Genomic DNA, 24,832 nt, shown 5'->3' with positions numbered 1-24,832 from the left:
ATCTTACATTTGTATCTTGTAAAAGCCATTCTAGGTTTTATAGCCTGTGACAGACATATTAACATAGAGTTAACCTTGTAGCAGTTTTACAGTGAGTCTTTCAGTAAAGTCCTGGCATTGAATTGCTGCTGTTTTCATTTCTAACAACTGACTGAAATGCTTTGGTGACACTACCACTTGCAGTCAGTTATGTAATTAAATGTACCAGAAGGCAAGGAGTTACACTTTTCTCAGTGTCGTTTTTTAGGAACTGTAGATTTCACTGTCAGCTCCTAATGACGTTAGTGATTAATCTGACACATCAGGCCTTCTGTTCAGCTCCTGAAGTCCTAACCAATGGGACAGCAAGCTTGGCCGTATCTACCTAGATACTCCAAGAAAGAAATTCGGACTGGGCATTTTTTGGGGGCCTTTGGGAATTTGGCCCTTTTGTTTCCAGCCAAACAATAAAATAAGAGAAAATTGTATTACTACAATCCTTGCAGAATTTACAAACAAACATAAAGGTTACATTAAAAAGCACAAAAGTAAAAGTGACCAATGACATTTATCAGCTTTCATGTCACAGAAATAAGCCTTCTCTTAACAATTAACTAGCCCTGAGAGTGGAGGACTGAGACTGGGGACACTGTACGGTAAACAGGGCCATTTAGACAGATTGCAATATGCAAGAAAAAGTGATGATAAAGGAAAAAACTGACTGTCAAACATGACATCAGCAAATAGGTTGATTAGATGACATTTAATACAACCAAGCACTTAACATCCTATCATGCTCTGTGGCATGTATACAAATTCTGAACAGAATCAAGATGGCAAGAAGAAAAGTTACTATGAAAGTGGGTTCATTATTGGGGCATGGATGACAGGAGCGTCTGTCATAAAGACTGCTCAACTGACTAGCGTTTCACTAGGAACAGTGATTAAACTGACATCTGCAATTAAATCTAGAGGAAGGACATCAATAAACAGGACTGGAAATTATGAGTGAACACCTGTTGGAGATTTTGAACCAATGTGTTAGACAGTGCTTTACATGGCATTTCTTTGGGAGAATAGTGTTCCATCCCTGCAGTTCAGGTCCAGAGAGTTGTACTGTCTATGCCAAGAAGCTGTTCTGATGGCTCAAGACACTTTTTATGGATTTTCACCCATCTGGATTTGACCGGGAATGGGAAGCAACTGCCAGGGGAAATACTGAAATTAATAAAAAATGTAAAAAAAAAAAAACAAACCTCCAAAAAATAAATAAATAAAACAGACTACAAGTGCTGTTCTAGATCAGATCCATGCATATTTACAATCAAGCTCATTTTGTCCATTAAAAGACTAAATCCAAATACCAACTCCAGATGAACACTCGTAACTCAGAACTTCCCGGTCAGAGAAACACCTTTACACTTGACTGGCTGGCCTCATTGCATTGGCATGAGCAGTATGAGCATAGTAGGGGGCCTGGGGTCCACACAGCAGGCCGGGAAGCACACACAAAGACACACTAATGCACCACTGATTTGGAGCAGGTGCGCTTTAGACAGTCACCTCTCTGTCCGGCTCCACTGACCCTCACAGCCCACTGAGTATTTACTCTCTCCTGTCAGCACCCATTGACCGGCTCAGATCCCCCACTGGCCCCAAGCCTGGCCTGCCTGCTCACTGAGCTAAAAATAGTCTTTCTAGCATAACTAGAACAGTTTGAGGGAAGAAGTACTGCTGGACAAAGCAGCTGCTGTGAATATGCACCCTCAAAAACTAATACTGGCTGTTGCAAGATCATCTAAACATGTGAATCCAATGCAACATCAATGTGACACCAAAAACGCTGAGTTTTTCTCCATGCCTTTGCATGTTTTCACGATGTGAAAACAGCTGCTGACTTTTACATTATGTGAACACTTTATAATGAATAAAACTGTTCAACTTGTTACACTAAGGCAGGGGTCATCAACTTAAATGTTAAAGAGAGACATTTTGTCCTTCCAACCACAAAAAAAATACAAATAAATCAAAGCTAAAAATATAAACAAAATAGCAGACATACTTTTCTCTGCTTTAAGCTTTAGCTCAGCTCCAGCCACTTTTCATGCATCTCTGGCAGGAAACTTTTCAGCAGAAGTAAAATAGTTTCTTGTAAAACGTCTCTCAACATTCAACTTTACAAAGCTGAAGTCAGTTTCTCACTGGCCAACTTCTTGCTTGAATTTTATCTTAAATAGTGCCCAAAGCACCAGACTGTAACTGCTGCACCATTTAAGGTGGAACAAAAAAATGTGAACAACAAACTGGCTTCAGCTTCGTGACATTTTAGCGTTTGACAGTTTCTCGTTGAAGATTAAACGTATCAGGAGGAGTGATTATAAATGGCAATAAGTCATTTCCAAATTATATGTTCGTCTTAAATCTCTCTCTTTGCTGTTTCTTTAGCTACTAGCGAGGCGAGATTGTTGTCTTTATTGCTATGGTGACCAGTCTGAGCACCAATCCCCAGGGTTTAAATGTGAATTAGCAGTTATACATTAACTCCAGTGTTTAAGGTTGTTTATTGGTAAAATTGTGTTGAACAATCAGCAGAGCTTTATTTTACTGCAAAAGAGGATTTTTACCTACAAATCTAACTATCTAGTGGCTACTTGTCTTGAAGATTTTTATCATTTAATAAACCTGTTTGGTTGGATAGAATTCTTTAACCACTGCTTATGTGACAGTGTGGTGACCGGGGTGCCCCCTCCTACTGAACTGGCCTGCGTGCTGTCACACATGCTGTTCCATTGGCTGACATTTGCTAAAACCACTCTATGAAATAAGGTGTTAAATACCTGCTGTTACACCACTAGGCTATCACTGCTGTAGCCAAACAGTACTTATAGCCTTTTTTCTGTTAACACTGAAAGAAATAGCATCACTGAGTCAGCAGAAAACAAGCTAAAATAAGGTGAGCATGCTGCTGTGAGTCGACCTGCAAAGCCTGAAATAATCATTTTAAAGTGAGACATGTCAGGTTTTTACACACACACACACACACACACACACACACACACACACACACACACACACACACACACACACACACACACACACACACACACACACACACACACACACACACAGGCTTTAATGAAATAACCTAGGCTAGATGATGTCAGAGTGGACCAGGTCGGCATGGGTGACCACTACAGTAAAATTCTCATTAATGTAATTTTTAAATAAATATGCCCTTTTTTAAAGCAACACCTGACTGGTTGTTGGTACAGAAGCATAATTTTCTATTGTAATTAAAATGTATATACAATGAGCATGTCTACAATTCTGGCCACAAGATTTCGTCCACAAGGTTTTGACCTCTGCCTACCCCTGCACTAACATCCATTATGTAAAACAGTGTTTTTTCCCTTCTTCTTCCTTCTAGTATTTCAGAGAAAATGCTTTGACAGTCATAATATTGACTACACGGCAAAAAAGGTATCTTGTCTAGTAAAATTATCTTAAATACAGTCAAGAAATCTAATAATCACCTGTTGAGATTGTTGTAAGCATAATTTAAGGTTATTTAACTTCTTTCTAGACATTTTTTACTTGTTTTAAGTAATTTTATCAAATTAAACGATCTCACTAAATTGGCAGATCATTTTGCTTGTTTTAAGAAATGTGCTTGGAACCTGCAACATTATCTGCCAGCATAGTGAGATAATTGTACTTAATAAAATGACCTAAAACAAGGAAAAAAAAGGTCTGGCAATTAGTTACACTGTAATTTTTTTTTTACATTTTTCACAGTACATTTTTTGTATATCAAGGTACAAACAAAATAAATGTCCCTTTGAAGGTACAGCAGTGGTTTTAATGTCCAATTGTGTACCTTAAATAAGTTCCTCCAGGTGAAAAGTACATATTTGTACCTTTTCATAGCCGAAGGATTTAAAACAGAACAATAAAGTAAAAAGCCTGGAGACGAGACGGGGTGTGTGGAGTCACTACAGCTTAGAAAATATCATTTCAATAGGTTTGATTATCCTCTGAAATTATGGTACAATCATGTCCAATGACTAAAGGTACTGAGATGTACCCTTGAGGGTACCACCCCAGTGACAAGAGTGATAGTTGTATGCCTTTATTTCTGAGAGTGTAGATAATCGTACAATAAGAGCACTCTTTAAAAATAGAAAACGTTATATAACGATATATTGACTCGATTTCAGATCATTTTACTTGACACGTATGGATGCATGAGCAGAATCAGCAGAACCTCACTCCAAACAGACAATCAGCCAAGTTAGCATCTTTATTTTAGGCAAATCTGTGTTTCAATTTCATGACGTGAAATGTACGGCTTGCAAATGTTGCATAATTATGCATGGCTCATTTGATAAATAGCCAGTTTCAAGTTTCACACTTAATGTAGCAATTTATTAGATTCATGTTATTTAATAAGGCAACTGATATTTCATTTAAGAATTTAGGGCTCATTATAGAGCAAATATTGTTATTTATGACTTATATCTTATATCTGATTAAAAGTACTAGAAAAGTGCTACTGTGTTTTGTGTTCATTTAACCCACGCAGTGGGGTTAAAAAGGCGAATAAAAACATCAATAAATAAATAAAAAACAGCTCATCCGTCACGTCTCTTGCTGTAAATATATCAGAATTGGCCACAGATATTCTTGACCGGAGCATCTCTACTATTTATAACTTTTCCAGCATGTTTAGCAGAGTTTGTGTAATTAGTAGGTTGCTTTTTGTATAATCCACTGTTAACATCACAGTTCCTCTGATGTCAGCTGCCTAATCCAGTCCAACACTTTTCCCATGCACTGCACTCCTCCTTCCTCCCAACTGATTCAGCTCAGAGCTGTTCAACTCAACATAATTATCAAACTCTTCATGAGCTAAAAAAGACACTAAGAACACAAGATCATAACTATAATTCATAGCCAAGCAGTGTTTGTGGCTAAGCAAAAGACGCTGTCTCTGTCCTTTTCTTCACTGTTTCTGTACTTACTGTCTGTCATGTACCTTAAAGCAGTACTTCAGAGTTTGCTCAAACCTAAACTCCATGTATGGCCTCTATATTGTACGGTCGACTATGACGGAAAATGATTTGAACGTTTCAACATCTTGTTTTTATAAAAGAACAGAAATCCCACTGCCTCAAACCTCACTTACAGGGCGGAGAAAGAGTTATTCAGACACTTCTGTTTTCGCTTTATAATATACTTCCAGCATGTGTTCACTTCACATTTACTCACTTTTTTTCACATACTTACAAATATAAACAATAAAGGTTGTTGGTAATTTCTGCTTCAAGACATCTACAGTATGATACCCTGATGCTCCCCCCACCATACTTCACTGTGGGTATGATGTTCTAGGGATCACATGCGCAAGCCTTCTTTCTCTAAATATGTTGCCAAAGAGTTTTGTTTTATTTTATCTGACCAGTACATTGTTCCAAAAGAGTTCTGACTCATTTACAGTGCCCTCTACAAATAATGGTACCCTTGAAAATCATGAGCAAAAAAACGAGCTGGAAAAAATATTCTTAATTACTTATCCTTTTGATTTGCTCATTTAAAATAAATTCAAATGAATTCTAGTAAAAATCTAACCTTTATTATTTTTAAATATAATATTTTTTAATACTTTAAATATTTTTCTTAAATCTATGTATACCACAATTGTTCACACCTCTAGAAATTCTTAAGAGATATATAACTGAAGTATATCCCCCTTCATATTTTATGCTTTTAAGCAGAGAACACAGCAGTGCTGTATGACAAAAGGTTGTTGAGCTGCACAAATCATGAAATCAGGCTAAAGGAAAATATCTACACAGTTGAAAATACCCATTTCCACTATGAGGGCAATAAAGGCAAGTTAAAAACAACGGCTATGTTAAGAACCTGCCAGGAAGAGGACATATATCTATACTGAACACACAGTGAGGAGGATTATTCAATTGGCCAAAGAATCTCCAAGAGTCACAGAATTGCAGACATTAGTTAGGTTAGTTAGAATATCTCCCAAAACACAATCAAACACCACCTATATAACCAAAAGTTGTTTGGGTGTTGTTTGGATGTTTGGTTGTTTTTTTATGGTCAGATGAGACCAAAACAGATGTTTTTGGGAACAAACGCCAGAGGTGAGTTTGGTGTGGACCCGAAGACAGGCATGCAGAAAAGTACCTCATTCCCACTGTGAAGCATGGTGGTGGATCTATGGTACGGTGGGGCTGTTTTTCCTTCCAAAGGCCCTGAACAATTTATTCAGATACATGGTATGACAGACTCCATCAAGTACCAGCAGAAATAAAATCAAACCTGACTGTTTTAGCCAGGAAGCTTAAACTGGGCTATAGTGTGGATATTCCAGCAGGACAAACATCCAAAACACGCCTCAAAATCAACACCAAAATGGTTCACTGACCACAGACTTAAGGTTTTGCAATGGCCATCTCCAGTCTCATTAAGCATTGCAGACTCAGTGCTGTTATCTTTGCAAAGGGAGGCTGTGCAAAGTTTTAAATGAAGGGGTGCCAATAATTGTAGCTCTCATAGATTTGAAAAATATTTGATTCATGATAAGATTTCGGCTTTTTTAACCTACTGTTACTGTACTGCAAATAAAGGTTAGATTTTTGTTAATATTTTGAATGAAAGATCAAGCCTGTTTTGCTCATGTCAGGGGTGCCTACATTTGTGGAGGGCACTGTAAATGCTTGATTGCAAATGTTAGCCACGCACCAGGTGCAATTTGCACAAGAACTTTTTTGTTGTTATTTTTGCGGTATTACCATACTTTTTTCTCTTTAACCTTTATATATAGGGATATTTTAAGCTTCTGAATACTGTTTTCTCTATAGATTTGGTCTATACAGACGAATACATACCTTTTTGTTCTTATTTATAACAAGTACGAAGTCAAAAGCCATGGTCTGTGTACATTTGAAGTGGACATATGCACTAGAAGTATATTAAATAACAAAAACTAAAAAAACAAAAACAAAAAGAGTCTGAATACCTGTTTGACCCTCACTGTATAACAGTCAATAGGCCCATCATACTGTTATTGCTTTATCCACTTGTCTGCTACTGTTGTGTATTAGACGTAGCAGCCTTCCTCACTCTACACCTGCCTGTGACCTCCAGGCCTGGGATTGAGAAATAAAGCGTTCTTAAACTGTGACTAGTCTTCAATCCCACCGAAAGGACGAACCACTTCTCGGTGGGGCTGACAGGCATATTCGAGGCTACAGAAAGTGCTCTCATTCCTAACTGCACTGACACCCAGCTTTCTGGCAGCACTAACACACAATCAGAAAGATATGGTGGTGATGACTGACAGTGAGCTATAGAGCTAAAGGAGCCTAGCAGAGGTTTAAATGTGGAGAAGAGGAAAGGTGCTGCATGCTGACATGATCAAAATAGCTCGCCATTGATCAGAGAGAGAAAGGCAGAAATCAATCGGTCGCTTCCTCGCTGTCCCGAGCAGGCCGCAGTATACCATTTAAAGCCTGACCAGACACGGTGACGGGCATTATTCAAACACATAAGCCATCTTAAGGTCACTGTTCTATTAATTAACATAATTTACACAATGTTTTATTTTACATTAAATATTAAGCGTTCAGCCCTGACAGGTTCAGTGTCTCAAATTTGCTGGAGCCTATCCCAGTGGTCACTGGGTGGAAGGCAGGGGTAATTTAGCATGTCCAATTGGCTTGCATGTCTTTAGACTGAGGGAGGAACCAACTTGAACAAGTAAAAATAAATTACATTGTTATTTATATTGTATATAAATCATTTATTTATATCATTAATAAAATAAGATGAATAGGTATGTAAGCCATACATTTGCCATGCTTTATTATTATTCGCATTAAGCAAATTAATAATACAAGACTTAATGATCTGAACTCTGAATGATCTCAAGTGCTCTGATGGGAAACACAACCTCACGAGACCTCGTGCATATTTTGTACAGTGATTGAAAACATGGCAGCAAACTGCAATTCAGGTTCTACATGTTGAAGCTTATCAAATGATTTTACTGTTGCCAATGGGGACGGACATGTTTAAGGAAGCAGAGTGACACGAGATTTAAATGTCACAAAAATGTGTTTTGTTTCGGGTCCTGGCACCAGTTCTGACAGGTTCATGTGGTTAAAGCAAGCATGTGATGATTTAGGCATGATGCTTGCACAACGCTAATAGGAGGGGTATAAGCTTCTGCTGCTTTTTAGCTACAGTGGCCTCATCTTGGCTAAACAACTACATCGGGTGCGAGTGGGAAAAACCTGTGTGTATCCAATTCTTCCCCAAATTTTCCTTTAAGGACCAGTTAATAGAAAAGAATGGGCTTTTCTTTTCAGACCATCACGTTTAAAAATGCCAGTCAAATACAGATCTAGCTCTGTGTCTTACTGACAAACTAGGCTGGGTTTATATGTACTGTAAGTACTGGAACTATTATAGTAGTACTATTAATAGTACTATTAGTGGTGTTAAATTCAGGTTTTGTGAAATAAGCGATACATAAACAACATCAAACAATTTAGTAATTTAACCCCTTAAAAGGCCAAAGCCCACTGGTAGACCCAAAGTTCTACTACACACTTTTATAACCTAAATCAAGCCCATCCAGTTTGCTTTGAAGTCCCTACAGTTACTGAATAATAAGCCTTAGTATATAAGACCATAGAAACAGTATTATGACAATGGACAGCAGGATACTGAGCACAGAGCGGCCATGTGTATGGTGCACAGTGCTGCTATAATTAAAAGCACCCGGAGGAGCTCACCATGAAAGAGCGCACCACCACATCAGGCATCTGGGGCAGCTGGTAGTGCAGCAGGGCCGTAGTGGCATGGTCTGTCACCTGGAGAAGAAATATGGTGAAATGCTTTAAAGCAAGAAAACACTGTTGAGGTGCTGTATACTGTGTTATTATTAAGTGACATGTACTATATTACTCTACAGTCGTATGCAGAATTTTGGCCGGAGCTCAAATGACATGTTTTGTTGTTTTAAGATAACACATCCTCTTCAGAGAACACATTTATGCAGATTTTAATGCAAAATTACTGTTTATTTGCTGAATTTAACATATTGGGGAAAAAAACCTTTTTGTGTCCTGTGCCTCATTGTGTAACATCTATGTAAGACTTGGGGGTTTGGAGACCTCTCTGGCCTAAATGTGTAAATGCATTTGTGGAAGAAAATTTAGTTTTGTTAAGAAAACATTTGAGAACATGATACTTCCAAGAATGTCACTTGTTCTTAGAATTATTCTTAAGAAAATAGTTAAGAAAAGAAAATAAGAGAATTCTTAAAAAGTTTTTTGAAGAATAACAACTTCTCATAACTTTTTCCTTAGGAATGAAGTTAAGAAAAAACACACATTTAAGAAGGTTTTCTTTCTAAAGAGACTTTTGTGAATATGGCCCATGGACTACAAAGGATACTTGCATATATTTTGTTGTTGTGAACTCACATGTTCTTCATTTTTGTCTGTTAATTTTCTTTCAAGGAGCAATAGCCTGCATTTTTCTGTATTTTATTTATCCCTGACTTTGACATTTTTACAATAAAAACAGACATAATTAATTTTAATAAGCTATTTTTAGCTACCACGCCTTTAAGACTGACATACCAAAAATGAGCTCAGTTCTGATTGGCTGTCATGTATTGCGGCTCATTCACAAAGCCGCCTAGGCTGAAACACTCTTTATAACTTCAGCGTGAGTGGGCGGAGCTACACCTCGGAAGGCAATGTATTCAAATGCACTGGTTTTAGTGACATGCAAAACTGGCTGTTTTTGCAGTTTGGTTTCCATATATGGACTTGCAAAGCTGGACAAGAAGGCTTAGCAGATGTGATGCTGCCCAACAGGGAATCTGAAGGTGGTTCAAAGCTGCTGTTTAAAATACACTGCAGCTATTTCGAAGCTAATAAGCGTATGCATAGGAGAGGCAGTTTGATTCAGTCGGTATCAGATCAAATGTATCATACATCATTAAAAACCCCTCTGAACTTGAAAGGACAAGGGCATATAGACCATCTGATCAAACTTAAGCCCATTTTCAATCCAACCCACCTACACCGAGATTAACAGCACGCTTTCATTTCCCAAAAGCTCACCATCCCCTTATTACTTCCTCCAACACCTCATCTCCCATCACTAATGTAATTGTCGTGGGGGCTACAAGTGAACAATTTCATTCTTCTAGATCTTTTGCACTTTCACTACACTGTCATCATCCGGCGAGTGAGGTCGGCCACTTTAACGAAGCCGGTTATGTTTTCAGTAGCATTACATCATGTCCTGCGCAGGCTTAACTCTATTCAAACGATCACAAAACTACTTTCCCCGCCGCAAACCGCACTCTGGTGGGACATGCGTGGGCCGGGACGGGATGGGCTGAGCTGAAGGGAGGGCTAATTGAGCGAGCAGAAGTGACAGCTGGGAGGAGAAGCTGAGAGGGGGTCCTTCCCCCCTGCTTTCAGACGGCCATGTCTGAGTTAGCATTCGGAGTTGGGGGGGTGAAATAAAGAAATAAACAGGTTGCCCCTTTGATCAGCCCATCCAGATGTGAGCCTCAGCCAGGCGGCTTATAAATAAATCAATAAATGAAAACAAGCTCGTTCCTCCTGTAAGCTGCGGTTACTTTCTCCCTGTCTCTCTCTCTACCTATAGTTCTAACAGTTCCATATCTCACGCTCCTCTCTCACTCCAGCACTTTCTCTCTTGCTCTCGCCCCGTCTCTCTTCAGCACTCTGTCTTTCTTTCGCCACCTCTCTCTTCCTATAGTTCTATCTCAATCCCTGACAAGCTTTAATCTCCCTCTTTCTTTCACTCTAATGCTTTCTCTCTCGCTCTTGTCCTTTCTCACCCTCTTTCTCCTTCTCTTGCTCTTTTTTCCTCCCCCTCTTTAATGTACTCTCTCTGTCAATCTCACGCAGAGAGCTCCTTCTCTCTCACCCCTTCATTCTCCCTGTAAGTTGCAGTGACTTACTCTCTATCAATCACAGGCTAAGTTTCTCTCTCTCTTTTACTCTCTCACCTTCTATCGCTCGCTCTCTCCCCTTTCTCTCACTTTCGACACCCTCTCTCTCTCACCCTCCGTTTTGCTTTCTTTCTTCCTCTCTTCTGCTTTCTCCCTCACTTTGTCTTTTGCTCTTTCTCACTCTCTTTCACTGTTTTCTTCTCTCTAGCTCTCTCCTCCTCTTTTGCTCTCTCCCTTTCCAGCTTTAAGTTGCATTGACTGTCAATCTCAAGCATGGTTTCTTCCTCTCTATCTCTTTCTCATTCTCCCTGTAAGTTGCAGTGACACTTTTGCTCTCTCTCACTCGTTCTTTGTCTCTCTCTCTCTCTCAATTTCTTTTCCTCTCTCTCTCTCTCTCTCTCTCTCTCTCTCTCTCTCTCTCTAACTTCTTTATTCTCCCTATGAGTTGCAGTGACATACTCTCCATCAATCTCAAGCCAGGTTTCTCTCTTTTGTCCTCTCTCTCTTGCTGTCTCTCACTTTTGTGCTCCTTCTCTCATTTTCCCCCGACGTTACTGTGACACTCTTGCTCTCTATCACCTTTCCTTACTTTCTTTTTCTCTCAAGCTCTTTTCCTCTCTCTCAGTCTTTCATTCTCCCTGCAAGTTGCAGTGACTCTCACTCTGTCAAAATCAAGCAATTTCTCTTTCACCTTCTTTTGCTCTAACTCTCTCTCCCCTTTATCTCTCACCTTCTACACCCTCTCTCTCTCACCCTCCCTTTTGCCTCCTCCTTCTTCCTCTCTTCTGCTTTCTCTCTTGCTCTTTCTCTCTCTTTATACTTCGCCTTCTTTTACCCTCTCCTCTCTGTCCCATTCTGCCTGTAAGTTGCATCGACTCTGTCAATCTCAAGCAAGGTCTCCCCCTCTCTCTCCCTCTCTCTCTCCCCCTCTCTCTCCCTCTCTCTCTCCCTCTCTCTTCCCCTCTCTCTCTCACTCTCTCTTCCCCTCTCTCTCTCCCTCTCTCTCTCCCTCTCTCTTCCCCTCTCTCTCTCCCTCTCTCTCTCCCTCTCTCTCTCCCTCTCTCTCTCCCTCTCTCTCTCCCTCTCTCTCTCCGTGTGTAAGGTGTGTGCACAGTGCTGGGCTGCAGAGCTCCATCTGCCCAGAGGCTGCCTGGGCTTTAATTCCAGTCTAATGAGATTCTGAGAGGAAGGAACATAAAAGGAAGAGAGTGGCAGACTCCAACCCAGATGTTTGGGGGTTTGGTGTGGGGGGAGGGGGTGTGTTGGTTGTGGACTGAAAAATGTAGGGAAAGTGGTTTTGGAGTAAAACGAAATCAAAAACACAAAGACAAATGATGTGCAAGAGATAAAAGGCGGGCTGGGCCTGGGTGAGGCCGAGCGAAACGTGAGCGCCATCAGGATGAGAGATGGAGATCTAATTAAGGCCTACTGTAAGATTCCACAGATGAATGATTAAAGCCCCTCACACCAGCGGCCCAGCCAGAATTCGGCAAGAGGGTAAAGCAGGATAACTCTGCTCTCATCACACCCACGCTCATACCACTCTCGCTGATTTAAAGCGTATTACAGCTCGAAATACGCATCTTCACAAGGTTGCAGTAACTAATGACCACACACACGCTGAAATAAGGATTAACGCAGTACCCCCCCCCCCCCATCCCACCCTGCAATATTGAATTTTTTTCCCCTCATGCAAACTATTAAAAGATACATAGTTAGGCTCTGAGCCTAAACTGCAGCTATGCAGATCTACTCACCTTTTGAAATACTTGATAGTTGGATTTTGACCAGATGTCCAGCTGAAAAGAAAAAGAAAATCACTAGTTTGAAGAACAACATGCAATTAAATATTACATAATTGCACACATTACATATCTCAGTCTGGCCAAAATGAAAAAAAAAAGGTTATTATCACTATATCTGGTGTAAACATGCTTAATCTCATCTTAAAGTGGCGCTATGTGAGCGTCTAGAGTGAGATTTTCCATTTTAAAGGCTGGAAAACCCCTTTCTGATGAAGTATCTTGAAGGTAGGAGGAACCTTTGAAAAATTGTAACCACTGTGAACTGTTTTGGATTCTTCTGATGAATGCAGAGAAACACAGATATGGTGCTGTGAAAAAGTATCTGTCCCATCCTATTCTTGCATATTTGTCACAGCTGTTTCAGATCTTCAAACAAAATTTAATATAAAGCCTTGGGTGCACTACACAACAGGTTATAAAAAGACTGGGCATCTCGCACTACACGACTGTTGTTTGCTGATTCTGTTGGGCGATTAAAATATTGGGGGAAAAACACACTAAACAATTAGTGTTTACACACCACTCAACTATTAAGCTAACAGATCACACTCAGAGTTGGGTCAAAAAATCAAACGTTTGATTTACTCCAACTGGTCTTAAATGCAATCGGGGGGCCAAAAACTCGAGACTCGGCCAGACTGAGAATCGGTGCTACGATCAGGGTAAATGTTGTGTGGTGTGACCCCCAGCTTAAGACAAACACACACAAATTATACCTGTTAAATGATCATTTCATTTATTGAAAGAAAAAAATGAATCAAAACACGTGGCATTGTGCGAAAAAGTAAGATACTGTCCACTTAATTACTCAACAAATCTAGTTGATAAAATCAATTAAACTAGACATATTCTGGGTTGATTACTGCCAGCCCTGTTGAATCTAAATACCACAAAATTGGTTCAAATAGAACCTTTCTAGCAATGTGAAGTAGACTAAAACGTCTCAACATGCAGAACATTGTGTCATTATCCACTGGATGCAGAGAACAACAGGCTAAAAGTTAAATTTAGTCATGTAGATACTTTCCCCAAATTTAGCTTCTTTTGACAGGGCTGGGAATCAAGACAATCATCTCACTCAGAGGCAAACTGTGACTGTTAGAGCCTGTAAACGCCAAAACTACAACAATTTCAATTTGGCACGTCTATGGCATTTACAGCAGTATGTTAGCACTAAGCAAAGGCGCACATGCACATTTTTTGCTGGAGACATTTGAAGCATGTAAAAGACATTCAATATTTTATTTGAAACTGGTAACAAACATTAACATACAGTTTAGCTGGCAGTTTTACAATGACTCTTTCAGTAAAGTGCTCTAACATGGGGCTGCCGCTGTTTTTAACTTATAACAATGAGTGGCATATCTTGAACTTCCAGAAGGCCTAGAGTGATGACAAAATTGGTCCCATTCATTGGAAAACAAAGCATGATTGCAAAATGTGATTCACTGTCAGTTACTGATTATGTTGGTAGTTAATCTAATGTGTAATGCCTTTATTTCAGTTCCTGAAGTCTTAACCAATGGGAGAGGCAGCTTGGCTTAAATCTACCTAGAAACCATATAGAAAGAAATCTTGACTGGACCATTTTTCATTGGGAATTTCAAGAACTGAACTCTTTTATTTCCAACCAAACATTACCAATGAAATGTGTTAATTCCTAAAAAGAACATGTTTTACAAACATGACAAAGCTATAAAGTAAAAAAGAACTAATATTAAAATTTTGTTCCACCAAAGACAGGAGCTATTTGCTTTTCATGGAAATTCATTTTTGTTTTTCAGTCCTAAACCCATTCAGTTATATTCAAAACTTATTAATCAGTAACTATTATAAATTATGTGATTGCACCTTTGAAACCGAATGCAAGTTATGCATGTGGTTGATTGAAATGTAAGTCCACATATGGACCCTTGGGGATTAGATAGTCTTCTCTAAAAAATATTTCATTACAAATTTCCATCGACTTTTTCTTGGGGGACAGTCTGTAACCACATACCAAACCCTAATTCTGAAGTGACCAGCGCCATTTGAGTTCCATCATACCTGCCTATACTAATGGGCACGAATCGCTGGCTGTCCCATTCTCCGCTGCCTGTCCCTCTCTTTCATCCCTGTTTACTATGACTGCTAGTGTAAGTCCAGCTTTACACTGAATACACCACAGTGGGCTTTAAATAGTGTTTTCTACGCCCCTGACACCCCTGAATCAGAACCAGGAACAAGTATGCAGACAGACCTGGACTGATGTCCATTATAAGCAATAACGTAAAAGTAAGCTCTACTTGGAGAGTTACCGGTAACATAATACATAAATGAAGGCTATCAGCTGCAGAAAGACATATACAATGAGATAATAACGCCAGCTAGGAGACTGTTATTCATCCGGTACTGATGCAGTTGCAGGCTGTGCAATGACAGTTTGGCAAACCAGCAGTGTGAATGTGCTAGACTGGCCGCTTATTACTCACATCCTCAACAACCCCATAAAACACATCAGGGAATGATAGCACTCCGTACAAAGGAACTGGATGGATAGATGAGTCTGTTGTAACGCTGTACAGTGTTGGGTCTTAATAGAAAAGAGGCAAAGATGGGTAATAGACAAATAAACAAATATAATGAGGATTTAACAGGATTCTGGCAACAGATAAATAAACAAATGTAATGAGGATGGTTACAGGATTCTGGCAACTGCCCACTTTTCTCCTTTTATTCAGGCTAATACAAACATTTCAATATTAAAGTGATACTTGTTATATCTCGATCTGATCCAATGGATCAGACGATCCAGGCGTATTATAATGGCATATAATGCATTATATAATGGCATATAAAGACACAGTTCAGACCTTTGTTTTTTGCTCTATTTACGCCACTGTCACAGACGCTGCCATAATTACACATTATCTACAAAGTGTGCATTTTCAGAAGTTGACACAAAGCTGCTTAAAGTCTGCAGCGGGAGCTATTATAAAGTGAAAAATCAACATTGCAATTCCATACTATCAGCAATCCCCACGTTCAACTGTGCTTGAGTGCTGGCTCTAGCCCTTTGAGGGTCCTAAGCAGAATTTACGCCAGCTACCCAACTCGCTAGCTGGTGTACCGTAAAATTAGATGCTAATTAATAACGATGACCATCATAAGCTCCCTAAATGAAATACATTCATAATGGGCTAATTTTGTGAACTGCTTTGTATAATGATTTGATGCTTGTTTGGGGTTCTAAGAAATTAACGTTAAACCTTGGGTTCACTAAACAACTTTTAAAGTCTTAACAGGTTATAAAAAGACTGGGCATCTCTCGCACTAGCAGAGTGGTAAAGGAGCAGCAGGTAAACATGTTTAAGGGTCAAGGATTTAAAAATGTGATCAGTGTGGGTTTTTTTTTTATTTTTCGAGTTTTAAATGCACATAAACTCCATTGCATTCAACATAAATGTTGTGTAGTGCAACCATGTCCTTATCAGCATTCTTAATCTAGGACTTTCTTGCCATGCAGTATTTCTTGCTTAAACAGCTTTAAGCTTAGTTGAATCCTAAGTGGCAGTGGTGACAACATTCCTTTTTTTCCTCATCTTTTTCTTTTCTATTTTCCTCTCCAGCTGCATACATTATTTTCTGAGTCATGATTAGCATGTTTTTTTCCCCTCACTCCAGCATCTTAGACAATACACTGGTACAATAACCCAGACATGGTAAGGGGGCGTCCTGGCAGCCACAAGGCCCTAAGCAGCTGCTATTGTTGCTTATTAGGCAGAACTTGCTCCGGAAATAACTTCTGTGTAAACATGGGCAAATAAAATGCGGGCGAGTGGCTATTAAGCTTCAAGTTTATTTTTGTCACCACCAAAAGGCATGCAGAAAATTTTTCACCTGCAAGTCACGACTGGTTAAGAAGCAAGCATGATGAAAACGTTTTTCTAAACCTGCAGTGGGTTAAATTGCCATCTAATAGTACATTAAAAACTGAGAGAAGGAGCGGGCTATTGCACTTGGAGCAATATTCATTGTGCACTCAACACTAACCAGAGGTTTCAAAATCCACTTCATCATATTCTTCATAACTTTCATATTTCATAAACTACATTCAAAAGGTGGGTGTCATATGAGGCTGTAACTGTCTTCTTTCCAGTCAAATAGATGGGTGATGTAATTTTAAACCCTTATAATAGAAGAAGCTGAACTCACAACTTTTTTTTTTTTCTACTGAAAGTCGACCCATTTTTCCACAAATCTGGGGTATAAACTATAAACAGATGGCGTCTCTTCAGTGATCTGCTCTGTAAAAATGATTTTTATAAAATAATACAAAGAGCATCTATGATTTTTGGCTTTCAGCAGTGAATTGTAAGCACATAGCAATATGTGTAGATCATAAAACATGTTTTCTGTTAACTTGAGGGGAACTTTTACAAAAAAATTTAAAATTTATTAAAATACAAAATTTGCATTTATTTCATGCAGTTACTGAATAACTTGCCTTATGATTTGGGCATGTAAATTCAGATGGACAAACCAAAATATGCCCTACAGCAAAAGAGGTTAAATTACACTTACTAATGTTTCTGACTAATCTGTAAAAATGGACAAAAGGACAAACTAAGTTTCATTCTGTCTGATACTGTTTTTTGGCAACTGCACCTTCAGTTTTTAGAAATAACTGCAGGCCTTGTTTTGGCTGGATTAGCCCTGTATCTCTAGTGCAAAATGAAAGAATCAACCGTCGATCTTTTAGCTGTCTAACTATATTTGGGTTAAGTTTTTCACTGAACTATCATGTTAAACAATGGTCACAAGTGCCTGTAGCTCTACATGTTGGGTGGGGTCGACGGGGCTGACGGTAAGGGCTGAGCTGAGTGCTGAATGTCTCTGAGTGCTGAACAGCCGGCCCAGCTGCGTGGCAAGTAAAAAAAAAAACTCTGCTAATCAGGCCGTTGTGTGAAGGTCATCAGAACAGTTTCAAAGGCGATAACAAATCAAAACGTTCCCCGAATCTAATATCAAACAGGGCCGGTGTCAGCGTTTATTAGAGAAATCAGATTCCATCTCCCCACTGTCCCACAACCCACTCCGACACACTGACGCCCTTTGAAGTCGAAAGAATGCCGGATCGCAAATTACCCAAGAGATGCCTGAGATAGTCTTTGAAGCCCCACTTTGATAGTGTAGTTTTCCTTCTCCTATCGCTATTCCTCACTCACTCGCCCGTCCACCCTCTGTCTCTTGCTTTTTTCTCTCACTTGTTCATTCACCCCCCCCACCTCTGATGCTGATTCTATTGGGAGGCTTAAGGGGGTAAGAAGGGGAGGGGCCAGCAGAAAGCCTGTCAATAAGTAGCCCGACTTGCTCTGCCCAGGTCAACTCCGAGTCACCTGCAACAAAACCTTAGAGCAGGATTAGGAGCACTTCTCGAGGCTCAGGAGTCTGTGCTGAACATAGACGCCTTCTGCTCTTACAAGCCTTACTGTAACCCTTACAAGCCTGGAGTTATTACTGTGGTGTTGCTATACATTTCATTTCTGTGATTTCTTAAATGTTTGCATAATTACATGATTCATTACAGTTTCATAATGAATCACATTTACATTCATCATCCACAGCTTCAGGTTTCTGTTTATTTGGATCTTAGATTATGATGAAAGCATGACAAAAACCCAAAGGTTGTTTCTCATGTTAACCAAGACCGACAATAAATCACAATATACACATTGGGAATGATCTGATATGGGAATTATGGACTGATTAAAATTTTTCCCAACATTTTTATGTGGAAATCTGCAAACACCAATACAAAAACATATAAAATGTAGAAATTGGGCTGAGTTGACCAATATTAGCCGTATTATAGTGAAATAATAGCAGTAAAATAAATTTTAAAATGCCGATATTTTAACACAGTACCTCAGCATGAACTAAAAACCCTGTTCTTGGGAGGTTACAATAAATATTACATAAATTAACATCTGTACACTGCCAATCATTTTTCTTTAAGCAATTATCTGCTGATACCAGGGTTTAAAGCAAGGGCGTCCTTAGGGGGCCCCAGCCCTCCCACAAGAGTGAAGGATCCCCCCGTAAAAGAGACAAAACTGAACTTGGTGGTTGGGATCGGGGTCCCCTATTAACATTCGATTGGATCAACTTAGATAATGTCTTTTGTGCAACAAATATGTGACCAGAATTTTAACTATTTGTCTGGCAAACTGAATGGTAAATACGGTTTTACGTCATATGGGTCACGCCAAACATGCACACGGGCTGAATCACTAAAACGGTTTTACTTATAATATATACACATATAGAAATGAAGTGCTACGGAGTAAAACTCACAAAAATATACCATGAAAGTTCTACATATAGCCTCATACTTAGACCCTTTACCAGGGGACGCCCCACCCCAAAGACTTCTGCCGCAATTTAAACTTGATACTGATACGATCACACATTACTTATTTAACAACATATCAAAATATCTCAGCAACAGTTTGAAGTCTGGTTTTACACAGTTAAACGTTCATGAAACTAGTGGCATGTTGTGAGTTGTATGCAGTAATTTCTGTGCAACTGGACAGTTACATGAACTGAAAAACACAGCTGCATCCAACACATTCAGTTACACCAGTACTGGCCAAATTAGTGGCTTGTATTTTTTTTATATTTGATCTTTCTCATTATATTAAGTTATCTGTGATGTTGTATTTACATTTTTACACATGCAGCATTTTTACCGTCTTTGTATACTTTTTATCCATCCATCCATCCATCCATCCATCCATCCATCCATCCATGGTTCTTACTATGTGCTATGTTTACTGTGCTATCTGTTGTATGAAAGTCAAGCCTTTCAAAATAAACAAACATTCTCCAATACAGTTGTACTTGATGTCTTGCCTAATTTGTCCTAGAAGCACTGCAAGTCCTTCAAGGAGAAGAGTTTCTTGTTCTGTAATTATTTTCAGCCTTTGGATCTTGAAGGAATCTGCACTGTGTGTAAAATTAGGGGAAGTAAAGTGAGATTAAAATGAATTTTCTAGCTACACATCACAATAAATGGAGGCTAACAAAGAAGAATAACAGCTATGAAAGCAGCTGTTTAAACAGTGGTTAGCGTTAGCTGGCTAGTTACCACAGCTGGTTACAGGAAGGTCATCTTTGTTGTCATCAGGACACTGAAAACATGACCAAGAGGATCTCATTTCAACCATCTAACATTTTGTACCATCTTAATATTTTCTAGGCCATTAGATCAGCTTGTGGGCCATTATTTGCCAAAGAAAGACTGACATGATGCTCAAGCAACTTCTGCTTAGCAACCGTCTCTAAGCACTACTTCTGCCACTCCTTTATTTGGGTTACAGTATTTGCTAGCATCCATTTTAATACAGTGTTTGTACAGTGCCCACACAATTAAAACTTTCTGTTTGAAGATGAGTATCTATCTAGTCTTATACGTGCAGTCCATTTCATTCTTTGAGCTTTGCTGAAAGAGATTACAAATCCTCTGCATCAACTAACAGGACAATAAAAACAGGCATATATGATGAGCTTTTGATATGTTATTGGTTTACTAAACAGATTTTTTTGGTCATTTGACATTGGACTAAGTGTAATGTAGCCTGTTACCTAAAATGAGTTTGACATGCTTGCTTTATATTATGCAACTCAATAATAACATTGCATAATAATGCATAATATAATATAGATTCATTTATATTTTTCATAAATACATTAATAATAAATATTACACTAGGCCTAATACAAAGCAGCCCTAGTTTAATCAACAAAAGCTATGTTCTTTCATGTAAAAAATGCAATAGCTTCATTTATCTGTTGCAAAAAAACAATTAAACCTAGGAATTTGTCAGCAATAACAAAAGCATGGGACAATTTTATACTTCTCATAGTTTGCTGAAACAAGCAGAGAAATTCTACAGAAAGGGCAGATTTTAAACTTTCAATCTAGACCATATTTGAGGTTCTAAGTGGAAGAAAAGGTTTTATTTCATTATTTTCGATGTCTTATTTTGAGGATAGAAAAGCATCCTTAACACTTTTGCCATCTTTTTGTCACAGCTTGACATTGAAAGAGAAAAAGGTCTGTAGATTATCACAAACCTGACAATACAGAGTAAATTCAATGTAAAGGTAATTTGTTAAGTAACTAAACCTTATGCAATTATGCAAATACTTACATTTAAATAACATGGGAAGACTGCAGCAATAACCCCAGACTTCTGAGAGAACAAGCCAAATGGAGTGAGTGTGCACCTCTTAAGCATTCTTAAGGTATTTAAATTTAACTGAACGCTGATCAGAGCATGAAGTCCCAGACTACAGCTAACTGGCCTGCAGGTAAGCCCACACGGCTGCAGGCGAAAGCACGGACGAGGTGTGAACAAGCCTGGGATAAATAACAACTGCACACACGCTGTACCATCTGCATGTTTGCTGCCTCCACTGTGCCCTACAGCAAGACACCTCAGCTTAGCTCCAGGGCCACTTTCCATGCTCTTATCATAGCCTCAGTCTTTTAGCATTGCACATAAAAGTACATGAAAATGACTAACTTTAAAATACTTGTGGAAGTACAAAATGGCCATTAAAGACGTTGTTCTCCTTCTTCTTCCGCCGCTCCTCCTCCCTCTCCTTCCTGCACTAATAAGCACAACAAGCATAAATCGCAAATCGCAAATGAGTCAAGGCAATTGTTATTCATAAACCATCTGAATAAGCTCCACAAATGAGGCTTTGCAGGGTATAAAATATCCCAACACCACTTAGTCTTCGTTTTACACAGATAGCTAATTAACTCTGTTATAGCTGGCAATAAAAAAGCTGGAATTTTATATGAATTTATATTCTCATGCGAGGCTTTACTGAAACTAGCAGAGACATTCTGTTAAAATGCAGATTTACATTTCAACCCTATACTAGAGGCCTGATCTATGCAGGAGGCATCACCTGACATGTCAGGGGGAGGTATCACAACAAACAAGGCGGTGATTAGGACCAATCACTATTAGGGGGAGGTCTCAGAACAAACAACATGATAATTAGGACCAATCATAGTCAGGGAGAAGTCTTCAAACAAACAGCAAGATGATTAGGACCAATCACAGTCAGGGGGAGGTCTCCCAACAGCATGATGATTAAGACCAATCACAGTCAGGGGGAGGTCTCCCAACATACAACATGATGATTAGGACCAATCATAGTCAGGGAGAAGTCTTCAAACAAACAGCATGATGATTAGGACCAATCACAGTCAGGGGGAGGTCTCCCAACATACAACATGATGATTAGGACCAATCACAATCAGGGGGAGGTCTCCCAAAAACAACATGATGATTAGGACCAATCACAGTCAGGGGGAGGTCTCCTAACAAACAACATGATGATTAGGACCAATCACAGTCAGGGGGAGGTCTCTGAACATGGTAGTTAGGAGCATTCACAGTCAGGGGGAGGTCTCTGAACATAGTAGTTAGGAGCAATCACAGTCAGGGGGAGGTCTCTGAACATAGTAGTTAGGAGCAATCACAGTCAGGGGGAGGTCTCTGAACATGGTAGTTAGGAGCAATCACAGTCAGGGGGAGGTCTCTGAACATAGTAGTTAGGAGCAATCACAGTCAGGGGGAGGTCTCTGAACAAAGGACATGGTAAGTAGAACCAACTGGATGTTAATGATTAACCGATTAACCAACAAATACTAACAGATTCTTTAATTATCATGTTGCTTCTGTTGAATGCAGCCTGAAGCTACAGCCTGCAAATGTATTCACAATCGTTAGCTTGTTTCGAAGGAAAAAAGCTTAAAAACTGTGAGCTACCAAGATAATGAATGAGAACCGGAGAAAATCAGATTTTGTCAGTAATGCGATCAACGTGTTTACTTGCACTTGGGTAACCAGAAAATGGGTCAGGTGGAAATCAGATTTCTGCTTTGCAAGCAGCCAATAAACTCACAGAAGAAGACGTGACATAAACGTCATGTAAAATTTCAAGGCACATTTTTTTAAACATCAATCCACTTTACCTGAAAATATGAAAACATAATTTAGAAAAGTAAGAATATTTAAATCCTTCATTTTGTAAAGCAGACCTTTACAGCATCTCCCGGCAATGCTGCTCGCTTATTTCCGGTACTACTGTCTGTTTTCACACATGCACAGAGACTGAGAAATCCAAAAGAGATCAGAGTTTACATGCACTGAGAAATCAAATGACTGAGCTAAAATCCAGCTCTCTTTATCAGATTTTTTTGGATTTCTAGACCTTATTCTAATCTAAGAAATCAGAGTGTCCTGTTTACATGACCGTTTATATCTGAATAATCAGATAACAAAAAAAAAATCCAATTCTGATCAGATTATAAAGTGCATGTAAAAACACTCAGTGCTTATTGTTTAAACTATGCATATGAACTTAAGTAAGCCCTGTTCCGTTCATACGCATTTGTTAACTTGGACCAATAATATGTGGTAAAGGAATGTAAGTAGGCTGTGGTCATATCTTATGTTAGGCTATGTTTTCATTCAACAGTCTAATAAAGCCCTGTTTATATGAAACACAATACTGTGATGTTTTCATGTGGCATCTCTATTGTTTTAGCTTTTTATGGTGAATGATTAATTGGATTACAATGATTGGTTATCAACAGAATTTGCCAAAATTTGCATCCCTATTGGCAACATTTTGCTCCAGATCTTCAAATCCGAGGGCCATCAATATTGCCTGATATTATCAGCTAATTGAAATATCACCTGGGCTGTACGATACATATTATCTGCGCTCTACTGATGAACTACTAATGTTGGTGCACTATTCTGATGTACTGTTTAGTACTATGCACATAGCCAGAGTTACTCACGCAGAAATGGACAGAGCCTGACCAGCAAAACTGGGACGAGGGATTCTAACAGCAGCAACAACCAGTGGTCTACGTGAAGCTTCTAGCTGCATTCACAGCCACATAAAGGTCTGTTGAGTACCCTGTTGCTGAAAGCTTAAGCAGCCCTCTCTAGCAGACGTTAACTGTTATTGCTCAACACACAGACACACACACACACGCATAGAGCCCAGCACTGCTCCTCACAAAGCACCGGCCTGGCAGCCAGTTCACAGGTTTCACACTCGCTGCCATAATTAACCGTGATCAAGGTTCTGTGCGTTCTTTGATGGCCGCCTTGTATTAGTGTCACCTCGCCGCGTTCAAACAGCCCGGCTGGTGCAAAGCAGGAGAGATACACGTCGCAATATTCAAAATGAATGAGCCGTTAATGTCGAACCTGGCGCGTGGGGGTTGGGGGGGGGGGGGGGGGGGGGGGGGTTTGGATAAAGGATAGACAGTGTCTCACATCCTTTACTGGCTTTTCATGTCAGAGAGAGAGAGAGTGCTGAACATGTCTGAATTATTAAAAGGTTGCGTGAAGAGACTAGTGTCAATAGCTTTTAAAAAAATTCCTGGATTTCATATCGTTACCTAAGCCACCAGAGCCAAGGGCCTTACAAAACTCTCCAAAGAGCCCATGAGGACGGCTTGACCTTGTGCAAAAAAAAGATCAGAGGAAAAGTGCCTGGGTGGGAATCATAATGGGAATATGTAACATTGTTGAGGCCACTATATCCATAAAAAGATTTTCCACAGTGCACTGGCCCTAATGATGGGCCTATAGCTGAGCCCAGGACCAGGCTTAATTGACGTTGGGGATGCCACTCGTATGAGCCTCCACTGAAATGGTTCATTTAAGAATCATTATCAGCTCCATACATCATTCATTTATTTATTTTCTGTTCACAGCTTCTTTGTGTCCTAATTATTTGAAAGTTGTACAAGACTAGAAATTACTTTTTAATGTTAATTTTAAATGGCCTATTCTGATCTATTTTAACCAACAGAACATTTTTGAACAAATTTTATTAACATTTTTTAAATACCTGAAGCTCACACGGTGGACTTCCTATTAGCCAAATTTGCAATACTAACAATGTCATTTGCCCTTTTTTCAATTTT

At 39.3% G+C, this 24,832-nt stretch overlaps 1 protein-coding gene across 1 annotated transcript in view; it reads right to left on the bottom strand.

The window, feature by feature from the left end:
* The window catches only part of med27 (mediator complex subunit 27), a 106,848-nt gene that overhangs the window by 1,204 nt on the left and 80,812 nt on the right, over positions 1-24,832 (bottom strand). The window contains exons 6-7 of the mRNA XM_017716112.2: positions 12,766-12,807; positions 8,802-8,879 (exon numbers count right to left, since the gene is read on the bottom strand). Coding sequence (XP_017571601.1) covers positions 8,802-8,879; positions 12,766-12,807 — 120 coding nt within the window. The remainder of the gene's footprint in view (positions 1-8,801; positions 8,880-12,765; positions 12,808-24,832) is intronic.

This window comes from Pygocentrus nattereri, chromosome 28 (genome assembly GCF_015220715.1).
Source record: "Pygocentrus nattereri isolate fPygNat1 chromosome 28, fPygNat1.pri, whole genome shotgun sequence".
NCBI classification, from domain to species: Eukaryota; Metazoa; Chordata; class Actinopteri; order Characiformes; family Serrasalmidae; genus Pygocentrus; species Pygocentrus nattereri.
This window is presented reverse-complemented; position numbering and strand designations above follow the sequence as displayed.